The 15,311-nt window shown below is 35.4% G+C and overlaps 1 protein-coding gene across 7 annotated transcripts in view; it reads right to left on the bottom strand.

Moving 5' to 3' along the window:
• mbc (myoblast city) overlaps window positions 1-15,311 on the bottom strand; it is a 169,064-nt gene that overhangs the window by 87,879 nt on the left and 65,874 nt on the right. For all 7 annotated transcript variants that reach the window (XM_068392117.1, XM_068392118.1, XM_068392111.1 and 4 more), the window contains 9 exons: window positions 13,064-13,219; window positions 12,433-12,626; window positions 11,911-12,028; window positions 10,672-10,786; window positions 10,184-10,407; window positions 8,180-8,428; window positions 7,603-7,851; window positions 2,693-2,899; window positions 553-688 (listed from right to left, as the gene is read on the bottom strand). In XM_068392117.1, the coding sequence (XP_068248218.1) occupies window positions 553-688; window positions 2,693-2,899; window positions 7,603-7,851; window positions 8,180-8,428; window positions 10,184-10,407; window positions 10,672-10,786; window positions 11,911-12,028; window positions 12,433-12,626; window positions 13,064-13,219 (1,648 nt within the window). The remainder of the gene's footprint in view (window positions 1-552; window positions 689-2,692; window positions 2,900-7,602; window positions 7,852-8,179; window positions 8,429-10,183; window positions 10,408-10,671; window positions 10,787-11,910; window positions 12,029-12,432; window positions 12,627-13,063; window positions 13,220-15,311) is intronic.

Genomic DNA, 15,311 nt, shown 5'->3' on the forward strand with positions numbered 1-15,311 from the left:
AATTTATTTTTATATGTTTATAATAAATGGAAAGTTAATCGAAGAGGCCTAATAAAGGCGGAGAGATATAAAATATATAGATCTATAACGTGTTAAGCAAAATTACTAAAAACCTAAACACACTTCCGTCTAAGGGAAGGGTCGGCCATTTAAAACTGAAAGAGAGTCCATACTCTCTTTGTCACCATAATTAAATCTATCCAAAACGAGTTCAAGTTTTGAGATGAAGATAAAACACCTGCATAGCGAAAGCTCAAAACTAGAATAGTGTACTTCACCAAATAGTTGTGAAAACAAATCCAGTTAGTAACAGCGAATTAGTAGGTCTTGCCGGTAGCCCGACAGAGAGAAAATTGGTTCTGTGTTTACATTGAGTACTGAGTACCTGCTCGACAGATGGCGCTGTTGATGTACACCCCCTACCTGCATAGCGATCGCTGGCGTATTTTGAACGTAGAGTTTTCTGTCGAGCAACAGAGTTGCAGCTTATATAATCACCGGCTAAGTTTAATATTGAAAAATGTTAATACTGTAGTCACATATAAAACATACACTGCTGAGGTGATTCTTTAACTTCATCACTAGGTGGGGTGAGTTTCTTCATAAGCTCAGCATTGGGAAATTGATCCAAAATTCTTGATGTAAAGTCACCCAGCCGTTCATAACCATTACCACGATACACAAACACCTGCAAATAATATGCATGAAATTATCCACATTAACTCAGTACAAACATATAATCCCTTAAGTTTAAGCTGAAATTTAGTACAGTACAAAAATTTGCAACAAGTTAAATTTTCATATATTAAGAATGTGTTTGTCTTAATAAAAAATACATTTGAAAAACATGCTTAAAACTAATCAACCCAGTAAAAAAAATTGTGACTAAAGTTACAAAAGAAATTTAAAACCTAACAACATTGAATGTTTACCTTCATTTACTGTATATAAGAAAAATGGAATTCTAATAATAAAACTCATATCAATACTTACTTTGTAGTCATCATACTAACCTCATCAAAGTCAATGACTTCCCAGCCTCTAAAGAAAACACCAAATTATTTCTAATCCCTTTTCTCTCTCTCCTCCTCACATGATACCAAATAGACCCGATAGGTGGCACCCCATGGGGATCATCATCACAGGTACATTAAGACCAAGAACTTCATATAATCAGAGTTGTTCCCACCCAGTATATATCCTTAAAAATCTCTTGACATCACTAACAGTGGGGAGGGAAATAGATGCCTAGAAAGTGAGTATTTTAATCATAAATTCTTGTTACTTCAATAAACCTTACCTAGTTGTCATACTGACTACCACACTCTTTGGAGAGGCTATGTAATGGACAGACCAATATAACCTTATATTAAAATCAAATACATTCAAACCAATTCTATACCTCACATCATAAACATCGTCAACACACCATACTTCCTTGATTATGAAATATTTAGTAATTGCTTTGCTTTACCTCTCACAAAGACTAAAAACTTTCTTTTATTATTGAATCAAAACTCCCTGGCAAACCACCTTGCACTTTCACAAACAATATGAGAGAAACATGTATGTCAACCAAACAAAACAAAATATCAAAGGATTATCACCAGTGCATGGTCCACAGACGCTAGTGAAGGAGTGAATAATGTATCTAATCTTTTGACTCATTTTTCTATCCTTGACTCTGATAACATTAAGCCCCAGGGATTCAGGTAACTGAAAGCTTTGATAAAGAAAGATCTGATACCATATGAGACATCCCTTTGGCATATACCTGTTACTTGAAACCAGATAAATACATACCTTTTTTTCTCCAGCTCAAATTCCACTACTAGATTATCAATATTTTCAAAATAATAAATTCAGTTGAAACTGAAGAGGGTGTTACTCACTGGTTGCTAACAAAGATTATAAGAAGTTCTTGGTATTAATTTGCACGTGGTGATGTTCCCACTACGTAGCTTTGATGATGTTAGCACGATGAATGCATAGTAAAATTCATTAAAGTAAAAGTTTCGTATTACAAGTAACAAACAATCCAAGAATTATGAAATTGTACAACAAAACTTCATAATTTCCCCTTCTTCTATACCATAATTATCTATTTCCAGTTTTAAGGTCATCTAACACGTAGTCATTTATACATAGAAATCACATAAAATTCTGGTGTCCTAGGTAATAATTTTTCTGTTGGGTCTTCTTTTATAGTGTTAGATGAAATGAAAAAGTTTCTCGAAAAGGATAACAGAGGCATTAACTAGGGTGCAGGAGCAGCTTCAGAAAGGTTTCTAAAATAGTAGACCATGCTGTACCTCGAAAGGCTTTTTAGGATGGGCAAGGGGTAATAGTTTATGATCACATTCTTTGTTTAATTAAAAGAAAATCGTCACCACAACTTGAGGGACCTTCAAAGTAATTTATTGCAGCATATGTACTGACAAAAAGAAAATTAAGATGTTTTGCACATTCTTGACCGTCACATTTTTTAATAATGACCTCAGATTGCTGTACAATTATGAAAACACTATGGAAAGGACAACTCTAAGCTACAAAATATCAGAAATATCAAACTGCAGAAACTATTACAGCGAAGTGCAAATCTATCATTTTTTCTTATAAACATAACTATAAATAGAACTTACAACAGGAATCATAACCAATTACAATAAAAGTAGTTGCACAAGATACACACCTTATTTTGTAAAAATGCCGGAAAGCCTCTCCCATAGTAAGCGACTCTGAAATATTCTGGCTCTGGTCTAAGATTCTGTGGATTCATGATGTTTTCATAAAATTGAGCCATACGTTTAAGGAGATCAGATAATTTGGTGTAGTTGAGAATGACCTCTTCATAATGCTTGACAAGTTCTTTGCAAAGTTGGAGAGCATCTTCCCACATCTACAAGAAAAAAAAGTGTAAAAAATATAGCGTAAGAATTTAAAGTTCTAGAAATATGAATCTTATGAAAACATTGTTCACACAAACAAATATAACACAAAATAAAAAATATTTTAAAGTAATTTGTATTTTTCCTAGATATACAAACCTGGGTCCTTTAAGATCATATATTTCTAAAGTACTTTGTATTTTTACTAATTATACAAACATGAGTCCTTTAATAAGACTATGCTTTCAGTGAAGCTGGATACGGCTCCAACTAAATGCTCAGCCAGTTGGACGATAACGAAGGGCAGGAAGTACAAAGCCTTTCTGCCCTGCAATTATTTAGGGATCACAAATGATCTTACACAATGTTACTGTCAACTGAATCTGTTTGCTTGCACAACCCTCCTGCCACATGAATCTACCAAATAGCCTTACGCCTACCTAGTCGACTTCTCAAATGTGTACCTGCTTGATAAAGGGAATGGACGAGCATCGTCTCTCAAGTACATAACAAGTAGTTTACCAACCCTACTTATAAAGTAGGTATCTTTATTTCAAGAACCATTTCCATGATGTGATCATGTACCTGAAGTGTATCTCCATCCTCCTTCAATTTGTTTATGAAAAGTAAGATTTCTGGAGGTGGGGTTTGAATGGAACTTCCCTGGAGATGAAATCATCAGTCAGCCACCTAGCCTGATCATCCCATGTCTCCTATTCCACTGAAACCTGAAGGTAGGGAAATTGCTGGCTGCTTACCATTGATGCTTTCCAAAATCCTGAAGCAATAGCTGATGTTCGCGCCGCTGAAGAACGGGTTCTCCAATGATATCATCCAGTCAAAAGTTTTTGGCCGGGCGAGAGAAACTGCATTACATCTCTCAATTTTCTGAAATGAATGCTCAATGTGTTATCAGCATACTTCGGTCCTCTAATTCTGCATAGACATGCAGCTGGGTTACAGCCAGAACAAGATTCTCATTGTGACAAGAGATCAACTTGTATGGTCTTAGAACATTCCTTCCCAGAGGGAAAAAAGACAAACCGACTGTCAAGAACATCCAGAAAGTAAGCCTTAATTTGAATGGTACCAAATAAGGTTACATGAACCCCCAGGGCAAAAGGCTAGAGGACAAGAGGGACATTCTGATGGACTAAAGGAAAGGTATCCAAATGTATGAATCTTAGTCATCGGGAAACCACTTAGTGATCCGCTAACACAATTATTTAAAAGAAAAGCATAAGATTGAAACACCCAATTGAGGGCACTTGTAGTATGTCTGTACTATCCAGTGGCTGAAAACAAAGTGAAGGCTCAGTGGCCTGTTGGGTGGTAGGGCTTCCCAGCCACCCAGCACTATCTATCGCCACCTCGTTAAAGTTTTAACAACTGTATCCAGCTTTGCTGAAAGCATATGCCTATTAAAAGATGAGGGTTTGTATTCATGTAGAAACAAATAGGAAACGACTTCAGCAGAGATGAAACACTCTTCAAAATTGTTAACAAGTTGATAAATGAGTGGTAGTGAGTGCAGGCAAGTAACCAAGCTCACTCTCCTGTCAAATACTTCACTTATGACCTTTGGTTCAAGACTGGGAGGGGTCATTGAGGTGAAAGATTAATTTTACAGGACTCATATTTGTATAGCTAGGAAAAATATAAAATACTTTTAAAATTTTTAATTTGTTCCTAAGTGTATAAAAACCTTTTGCCTTTTAAAATAGGGAGAATCGCTTTTTGGTGGGTAGGAATTCCTCTTCCATCGAACTGATTGATTTTTCCTCTTCCTAGGAGTCTGTCAGTCCCCTAGGACCTCTACAAGACTGAGAGAGATGACTCTAGCTCCCTGCAATTAACCAATCACTGGGATGAGTAGGTCGATACGTCCTGGCCAGTACTTAGTCATGTACCTGTTATTCTCTGTCAGTGAAGGAATCTGTCTCCCTTAAATGGGGGAGACAGTGTGGTATTAGGGGCACAATAGCCAATTCTCCTCCTTGCAAAGAGAGAACAGAGGATACCTACTATTTGCAGGTCTAGTTTCATAAGAATTTTGCTCATAAATGTAGCTTACCAGTATCAATGTGATATCCAGTGTATAATAGTATGACTGCTTCATCCCACTGAGGGAAGAAAAGATGAGTCAGGCTTACATCGAACATGTTACCATACCCAAAATAATTTCCATCCCGTGTGGGAGCTGGGGCAGCAACAAAACTATTTGAGAAGCCATCACAAGGCCAAGAACAAAAGTGCTGGGATTGAAAGTACCTTCCCTTATATAGAAGGTTGAGATGTTTGTTTGGCACTTCCAAACTCCTTCATTGTCTGTTTAACTGCAAGATTCTTCAGAGGGCTAAAGTGGAACCAATACCTGATTTTGTAAGCTCTAGTTTAAGTTGGTATGTCAATCCTTTCAATGGTTGAAGCGAATGTTCGTTAATTGTCTCACAAAGCAAGAGACTGTGTTTTTGACATCCCTTTCTTGGTTCTGCCAAGTGTTATGGAAGTTAATAACACCCAAGTCCAAGATGTTGAATTCTCTTCAGATAGCACCACAGAGCCTCTTGATTGCTAACCGACAGGTTCTTGCTTTTGGCCACGAATTTGGGTAGAAAACAAAAGACCTCCTTCTAACCTTCAGAAAGGGTTATTAAAAGTGTCTCTCTGCAACTTGCTACTCTCTATGCTAAGGTTTAGACAAGCAAACTGGCAGTCTTGAGAATCAAATCTCAGCTCAGTCTGATGACTTTTAAAAATTCATATAGGGAATAGGTAAGAGACCTGAGAACATGGGTCATGTTGCAGTTCGGGGCCTGAGGTCCTCTGGTAGAAAAGAATGATCAAAGCTCTTCACAAGCATATACAACTCCCAAGAGGAGGAGAGATCTTTACCCTTCAATCAGAAAACAAGGCTCGAGGCTGAGAAGTAGGATTCCACAGCTGGATCTGAGAGGAGCTTCTAGACAAGGATTGACAAGTAAGTCTGTGATCTACATTCAAGACACCTAGCGTGGTGTATCAGTGGGCAAATCAGGCTGAACAGAGGAAAGGTGTAGGTATCCAGGTGATCCCAATGTGCATTTGCTTTGCCAATTTGTACAAAGGTAAGGAAACCATGCCTAAAAACCATGCCTAGTTGCTAGTTGACTTAAAGCTATAACAATAGTGTTGTTGCTTTAATGCAAATTAAAATCAGATGAAAATCTACTTGGATGATCTTGTTCTCCTAAAGCAGTTCCCCTAAAAAGTTGTAAATTGCAATGTCTCATCTACCCATTTAGCATGAAGCTACAACTCTAGTGCCTATGAGTGTGCAATTAATCAAATAGAACACATGAAGGACTCAAAATGTAAAAGCATACTAGAAGATAGCCAGTATAAAGGGCGACCTAGTAAACAGAAGTACAGTATTCCCATGGTGAATAGGCCAAAAACTCATGATGATCTGTACTACTTAGTACTCTACGTTATGTAGCGGTAACATACTGCATGGAACTTATTTATTTATAGAATTTGGGTTATATGGCTTGGTACTGAATTGCCACAAGGGCAAAACTACACAGTTGCATCCTGGGGTAAAAGTTAAAAGAGCTTGGATAGCAAGATAGAAAATAGGAAGCCGGAACAGAGGTAAAGTCAAAGGTTAAAAATCGTACGCAGCTAGAGGCTGAAGAAATGCTTGGGAGCCTTTAGTAATGGCTTGAGTGCACTACGTCAGATGATCATATTGCGAATGGAAAAAATCACGAAAAGTGGTATTCACCAAGCTAGAATATAAATGTTGTTGGATTGCACATATTATGAGAAAGGATGAGAAACAGTTACCCAAAAATAGTAGTAAATACATATACCAAGGCACTTCCCCCAATTTTGGGGGGTAGCCAACATCAAACATATAAAACAAAAAAGGGAACCTCTACTCTCTACGTTCCTCCCAGCCTGACAAGGGACTCAACCGAGTTCGGCTGGTACTACTAGGGTGCCACAGCCCACCCTCCCCCGTTATCCACCACAGATGAAGCTTTATAACGCTGAATCCCCTACTGCTGCTACCTCCGCGGTCATCTAAGGCACCGGAGGAAGCAGCAGAGCCTACCGGAACTGCGTCACAATCACTCACCATTCATTCCTATTTCTAGCACGCTCTCTTGCCTCTCTCACATCTATCCTCCTATCACCCAGAGCTTTCTTCACTCCATCCATCCACCCAAACCTTGGCCTTCCTCTTGTACTTCTCCCATTAACTCCTGCATTCATCAAAAAATAGTAGTAGTAAAATAAAAAGCTCAGTAGAAAGACACTGGAAATCATGAAAAAACAATGCCAAGTAAGATCTAAAATAGACAGAAATCTTATTTTTGTTACTCTATCTTTTACTTGTTCTTTATAAATTTTTCTCCACTAAGTTTCCAATTTTTGTGTACTGGCCTATTATTCAGTGGAAGTTTTATTTATCTCATCAGTTTTTGTTCAGTCTTTGGTCAATACAGTACACCATCTGCTATATTTTCAGTTCTGTATTTCTATGACATTCTACAGCTCGAAGAAGCTCACGTGTCAAGATTATATAAGACACTGATACAAGATTTCATACTGCATACAACAACCTACAACAAGAAAATGGTAACTTAACACAAAAGAGGTGTAGACTAGAGATCATGTCAGTCCAGACGCACAAAATACCATTAACAGTTAAAATGAAAGAACTTACCTGGCCTTTATCAAAGTAACTGATAATACGCTCATATAATTTCTCCTTTAGTTCATCGTGTTTCACACAGCGGACAAGTGGTGATTTGAGAGCTGGCTGTAAATCCTCAGATGACCAACGCAGTAAATTAGCATGCTGGAGTAGCGTGTAACCAGCTTCAGTGTAGTTGTCACATCCCAAGTGAAGATCTTGAAGTTTATAAACATAGCGCAGATATAATTCCTTCCTATTGATCTCAGAGTAAAAGTCCTGAAAGTAAAATTGAATTCAAAATCATTTTCTTTTATTCTTTTTCCTGTTATCCAAGTTCTTGGTACATTTAATCTAAGGTTCACTTCTATAAAAAAAATTAAAGAATGACTATCAATAAAATATGTGATAAATCCAATTTAAAAGAAAGTTTTGTATTGTCATTTAAAGTCTTAACAAATGAAATTTAAAGTTATACAAAAACATATCAATAATAATTCATTAGAATTTCTAAGATTTCTAAATGAAAATGCTTGACCTACTCTGAAGAAAGGTCCCCTATCAATTCTTGTGGATAATTGAGTGATTGCTAGATGGAAATATTTACCAGCAAATTAACGGTGCAGCTCATTCTAGTGTCAGGTGAATTATCTGGCGTGCTCATGATTGTGCGGTACTGCAGCAAACGGTCCATCAACCTTGAAACTGTATTAACAAGCCTTAGCCCTGGTTCCCTCATAGTAGCATGGTCTTCACACAATGCACCCACCAAGGTTTGGAAAACTTCTCTGTAATGGTCATCACCATGGCCACCCTCAACAAGATGATCTAATTTCTCTAATATTTCACTCTCAAACTGCAAATTTCAAAAAAATGTTAGTAAACACAATAGCAAGATTTAGAAAAAATCAAAACCTGCAAATAATCAATATAAAATTAATCAATTGCATTCAGAAAAGTATTTTCAAGCAACTTGAATCTAAATACTGAAATAAAATAAATCATAAATTTCTGAAGCCCAATCTAAAGAAGTTTACTAAGGGAGTGCTACCTGTACAACAGGTAAAATTAAAACACGTATTTCAAATATAATGATGTACATGTACTTTAAAACACATCCATACTGGATTGTTGACTGTTGAAGAATGAACAGTGAAACACTTATGCAATACCACGGGTAAAACAATTACCGTAAACAAAACTGAACTTTACCTTCACCAGTTTGAGAATTGATGCAAAATGTAAATCAGAATCACTAGATATAAAGTTAATGAAAGCAATTTAAAGAGGATGCAAAATCTAGTATCATTTAAACATTCATAACCATACTTTAGCACATATTTAGTTGGTTACAGTATTTAAATTCTAATGTAGACTTTATCTAATTTATATATAAATCCCCTTTCTCAGACAAGATTCCATGACAAAAAACAATGGGTAAACTAATATGGTTTCCTATTCACTAAACTCTAGTAGTTTACCCTGACCACTGACTAAACTTCTACCTTCAAAACAGAAATATTTTACAAAAATCCACTTACAGTTGATACCAAACTAGAGAAATAACTTTGTATGAGATTGAAAAAATGCTGAGTAATCATGCCCTTTGCTTGCTTTATTCTGTATTAGATGAATTACAAAATAGAGAATTAAAGGAAATATTCAGGTTAAAGAATTTATTGACACATTGAATGTTTATAGTTTTAAAATGTCAAAATTCATACATACCAATGTCTAGGGGCCTTGTGCAATTAGTTATGAAATATAATTTAACTAGACCACTAGGCTAAAATATCTTAACACTTACAGACCTAGCCGTATATAAATGTCTATTCTTATAAGTAATGAAGGTGACATGGGTACCATTGCAAAATGGTTGATACATATGAAACAAGTGAGCAAGTCCTGAACGCGGACATGGTCCTCGTAGAGGACATACCTCCGCCAAGGTGACCTTGACCTTTGACCTTTATAAATTTGAACATCACCCATGGGTTGCGCCTGGACTAGGACTTCCCTGTTGGCTTATGCAAAAGTCAGTGCTTTATTTCTGTCTCTTGATATGGCCACTTATGTCATAGTGACACCAGTGACCCCTGTGACCTTGACCTTGGGGTGACCTTGACCAAAATTTAATCAGTTCTTCCATACACATTGGGGAACTACTTGGCCAAGTTTGAAGTGATTCCGTGTAGAAATGTGGCCTCTACGTTGTCCACAGACAGACAGACAAACAGAGAAACAAACAAACAAACAAACAAACAAACAAACCGAACCGAAAACATAACCTCCGCCGCTTGGCGGAGGTAATTAAAGTTGTTACTCTTTTGGTTGAATTAGTTTGCTGAACTTTAGTTCACTGTGCCAAAGTTAGCACTTTACAAAAAGAAATTCCCAATGCTTTAAATGTCCCCAAATTAGTGTATGGGGTATACCATTAAAAAACAAAAGCACTTTAAAATTTCATTATGCCGATTACATACCAGACGAAAGTCTTGGAGAGTTCTTAAAAAATCACTAGAATAATATTCACTTTGAACAATTTCTCATAAACACAAATCATAAAAAAAAATATTCATAGAAACACAAACATAATAAAAAATTGTCTTACCACATTAAATTTTCCTTTAATCTTCTGATTATTGCGTGCCATATCCGGAACCAAGTTCTTCCCTTGATCACGTTGTGAATAAAACTCACACTGCATCATATCAAAGAAAATGGGAATGGTTGCTTTTCTTAGCTCCACTTCTGGAATCATTGTCATTTCCAAAAAGGGTCCAACCATAGACTGCCCCGGGACACTTGCTGCTACGAATCTAATCTTATGTTGACCTGCATGAGAAAAAATTAACCCATACAGGTTTACGTACAAAATGACATCAGATAAGAACAAAGATCAAATTATGAGTGAGAAAGTAGATCACATCTGGAAAGCATATGAGCTGCTTTAGAAGCAAAGACCCATGCTGGCATGCAGCCAGCTTAATCTAAAACAACAACAAAGCTTAACTATAACTACAACACTTCACATAAAAAAAATTTTTGAGAGAAAAACACAACACAGTATTACAAAAGAGCAATATGAAAGACACCTACCTAAACTAAACCACAGACTTCTGATTTCAGCAGCCGTTTCTCTACGCATATCACGATAACGACTAAGAATCTTGATTCTCTTACTCTGGGTGAACTTTTCAAGTTGCAAAGATGGCTGTTTTTAAAAAAAAATGAAAAATTTAAAAAGTAGATACAACTGTAAAAACATAAAATCAAAAAATATTTAAAAATTACTATATTAAAATAATTGTGGTTAATGAATACAAACCTTTTACAGTTAGCTCATAAAATCCATAGGTTTCAGATATGCAGATTTGAAAACCTCTGGATTGAGAAGAAAAAAAATCATGTATCAAAATTTGAATTTGCCTTACACCAAATGGTGGAATCTATGTAAATGAAGTGCATGTAGATATATTCTGTTGCTGTCTTCTCACCAGTCTCTTTCAAATAGTGTTCACCCCAAGTCTCAATATTCCACTATTTGTGTTAATGGGCAGCATTTGTGTAAGTGGAAATTGTCTTCTAATAAGTAGTGGAATTACAAATTACAGGGTGTATAAGTGCCAACTCTTGAGCAGATAAAAAAATAAAAATTAATTCATATTTTCTCTATCAATGGATTAACATTTTATATCATATGCTACCCTGTGTATGGTATATTCTTCTCTCTGTTCACGTTACCTCAAGCATTCTGATGCCTTGGGGTGAAAAAATTTAATTTCCTTCACCATAACCAAAGTTTCATAACATCATCATCATCATCATTAGTGTAGTGTATACAGTCCGAACCAGTAGTCGAGTAAATACACATAAAAGAAATATTATATCTTCATATTACTCACCTTCTCCCATCAGTGCACTTTTTATGTATAAAAATTTATCAATTTTGTGTTTGAGTGATTTTTAATGGTACATCTGTAAAAGATTAATACATTTCTGCCATTTCTTATTATTTATTCCGAGTGGAAAAATTATTGAATTTCTATAATTTTAGATAATCTTAGTTTATGAACAATTTATTTCTTACTAATTTCAGCAAAAAGTCTACAAAAATACCTCCCTTTGAGAGATACAAGCCATGGCTTTAAACTGAGATACAAGCCATGGCTTTAAACTGAGATACAAGCCATGGCTTTAAACTGAGATACAAGCCATGGCTTTAAACTGAGATACAAGCCATGGCTTTAAACTGAGATACAAGCCATGGCTTTAAACTGTTAAGACACATATCAAATTACCCAATATTACATATCATCATAGCTCAAAGGAACTTACCTGTGTTAAAAACTTGATAGCACAATGGAAGAAATTGTACCATACGAGCTCCCTAAAAGGCTCCCTCATTTTATCAGATATAACCCGGGACAACTGATGTAGCACCTTTAATATCACACTGCAAGTGAAAATCACAGTCCAATAATAACATACATACGGAATACGACTGTACATATATATTAAATACTGAAAAGTCAAAAGATATACTGTTTGGGAACCAACTATAAAAAAAGAAATACTGTACTGAAATCCATCAGTCATATTGAGTCCTCGACTTACTGTACTCCATTAACAAAATATTATATATTTTCAATCAAAAAATGTACAGTACCATGCCAATGAAAAATTAATTTCCAATACCTGTCAAAACATAATTTTAGATGCAAAAGGGAGACTAGACTGTATGGGCCCTTACATATTTAAATTAATAAATATCTGCTGCATTTTCCCCGGGGTCTGATTAAACAATACAATATTGTATAAACTGCATACACAGTAACAATAAATTGAACTCCAATATACCTGTTTTGTAAGAGTATCATCTCAGCCCAATCAGCAGGAAATACTGGTTGGACTATAAGGTCTTGTAAGACCATCTGAAGCTCCACCAAAAACTGATAAAGCAGATCCTGAGTTGAAAAGCGATTCAAGAAGGAGAAAAAGTGTTTTTCGTTCATCTGCCGCAAGAGAGACACGAGTACACTCACAAACTTACACTGCAAGAAATGAGTTAAATGTTAGACAGGTAAGCAAAAATACATAAAGTATTTACAAAATACAAATTCCTCAAAAGCAATCCTAAAACTATTCCTATAAAGAAAATAAAATAAAAATTCATATTGCAAGATCCATATCATCATAACTGTTTCTCTGACAGCATTTTGCTTTATGAACGTTAGACATGAAGTGAATTTTTCCACACATTCGTCCTGTACTGTATCTCCCTAAATTGATTCCTCCTATAAATATCAAAACTCAGACTTATACATATACTTATGACTCATCTTTTATAAATAACACAGACAAGAGTCCATTTCAATCTAAATGTCAATCTTTCCCAAAAAAAGACCTATGTGCTAATTATACTTTCAACAGAATAGTGAAATAATCTAGTTATGAAATTCTAACACAGGTAAAATTAATATTTACTCACTATTAAGGGGTCATCTCTGGTCATCTTATACACAATGGTGAGAATGTTTTCCAGCATTTTTGAACTGAGCAACGTCATGTCGTCGAACGTTGATCCAACATCGGCACAAAACAGCACATCTAGTATATCTCCAAGAATTTTCACACACAACTCCAGCTATACAGAGTAGCAATAACATATTAGGCTCTCAAAATAAATGAATTCAGTTTTATACTCACTTGACTTTAACAAAGCTTAACTTTAAAATTATGAATGAACATCTAACATTTGCTTATTTCCTTGAGATAATAAAATTCTAAAATTCTCTAATTTAGTAAAAAAAAAAGAAAAAAAAGATGCTATCATAATATTTATTTTCAAGCATAACTTTTTGTCACAGCAAACTCCTAAACCAAAGAAACTTTAATATACTATATCTAGAATCAATAAAAGTTAAGGCACACAACAGACTCCACAAAAAGTCTTATGAAATTAATAATCTGTCAGAAACTTAAAAAATCAGAAAGAAAGAAGTAAAATTATATTAAACACTACTGAAAACGTGACCATGAAATTAAAAATGCCAAGTAACTATGTAAGTAAAATTATTAAAGATGTACAGTAATTATCCAATATGCAAGACCTCCAATTGTGAAGGGGTGGGAAATCTCCATCGCCACATATTGAATGAATAGCACCGAGAATATAGTGATGGATTTGTAGCTGAAGAATATAACTTTCACCATTTTCAAGTAACCATGCATTTCTTGCTAATGTTAATCAAGAAATTAATTTATTTATTTAGTTATCATAGACTTAAGAGATTACTAGTCTTCATCAAGACTTGATTTACTACTATGGTATCCAATTTATGGTCCTCTTCTGTTGGTTTAGGATATAAAAATAATATCTAGAGGAAGACTGAGATAAATGCTCAACCTTGATCTCTCATCAGTACACTTGCTGACTTCAATTAACTAGAGTAATTACTTTACTTTTATGACGTCAGCTTATTTTGGAAATGGCAAAAATAGACTCACATTAAGTATGATTGCCTAATATCTGTATCTGTCATGAGAAAAAAGTGAAACATTTAAGGACTTTTTCTGGGAGGTCTTTCCAACTAGTTACTTAATACTGTAATTTACCATCACTTTTATACTCTGTTCAGAATAACGATCAAACATTAAGAAAAAGTTCTGCTTGTAAAATATCGAAAGTCATAAAATTTCAGGAGTACGTCTCTCCAGTAAATTGGGAGGGGGGCTAAAAGTCTTCAATGGTGAACAGAAACCTAGTCAAAATGGTCAGTTTATAGTTCAGTCCAAAGTATCGTTCATTAAGAAAGAAATTTCTAATTTATTTATGCCTTAACACTCGGTGCTCATGGTTAACCAAATGTCAATTATCAAATTAAAATAAAATTTATAAATTTTTATTTTTCTTAGCCATACAAACCAGTCCTTTAAAACAAAGATATTTTCACTGGTGCTGGAATGGCCATTGAACTGTTGGCAAGATAGTTGATTAATGAAAAGTGAAGTAATTGGGAAGCCCCACCCAGCACCATCACAGAATATCCCCTTTAGCCCTTAGGCCTAGGACTGAGAGGGGTGGTTGAGGTGGGAAATTAAATTTAAAGAATTCAGGTTTGTATAGCTAAGAAAGATACAAATTACTTTTAAAATCTATTTGTTCCGATGCTTTTACAAACTTTTCATTCCTTAAAATAGGGAGACCCACTCATGGGTAAGAGGAATTCCTATATAAACAAATTTGAAGACTCTTTTCTCCCTAAACATGTCATCCTTCAGGAAGGCAACTCTGACAACTTCCTAACAGCTAATCATAGACACATCGATGATGTTAGTGCCTTGGCCAGTACTGTCTAAAGGGAAACCGGTACTAGGATTAAAAAAACCTATCATCCTAACTGAGAGATGATGCTGGTAGTGTATATTCAGGCACATCAAGAGATGTTTGGAAAGATACCGATCCATCCTTCCCCTTGTCAAGTGGATGGAGTAGTTGCTTCTGAACTAAAGTAGTCTAAACAAAAAGTATTACATCATATACTTTACAATCATCTGACGTCTGACCACCGTGTAGAGGTTGTAGTTGTTGACTCACTTCAGAATGTGAAAAAGGAGGTAGAAAAACCAGTCTTTCTCCATCTCCCTGAGACTTGTACCAAATGAGTTCCTAAAACAGACTGCATACTAAGTCTCATAACAGAGCTAAGATTGCTACACAACTACTCAGCAGCCAC

This window comes from Palaemon carinicauda, chromosome 18 (genome assembly GCF_036898095.1).
Source record: "Palaemon carinicauda isolate YSFRI2023 chromosome 18, ASM3689809v2, whole genome shotgun sequence".
In the NCBI taxonomy this organism is placed as follows: Eukaryota; Metazoa; Arthropoda; class Malacostraca; order Decapoda; family Palaemonidae; genus Palaemon; species Palaemon carinicauda.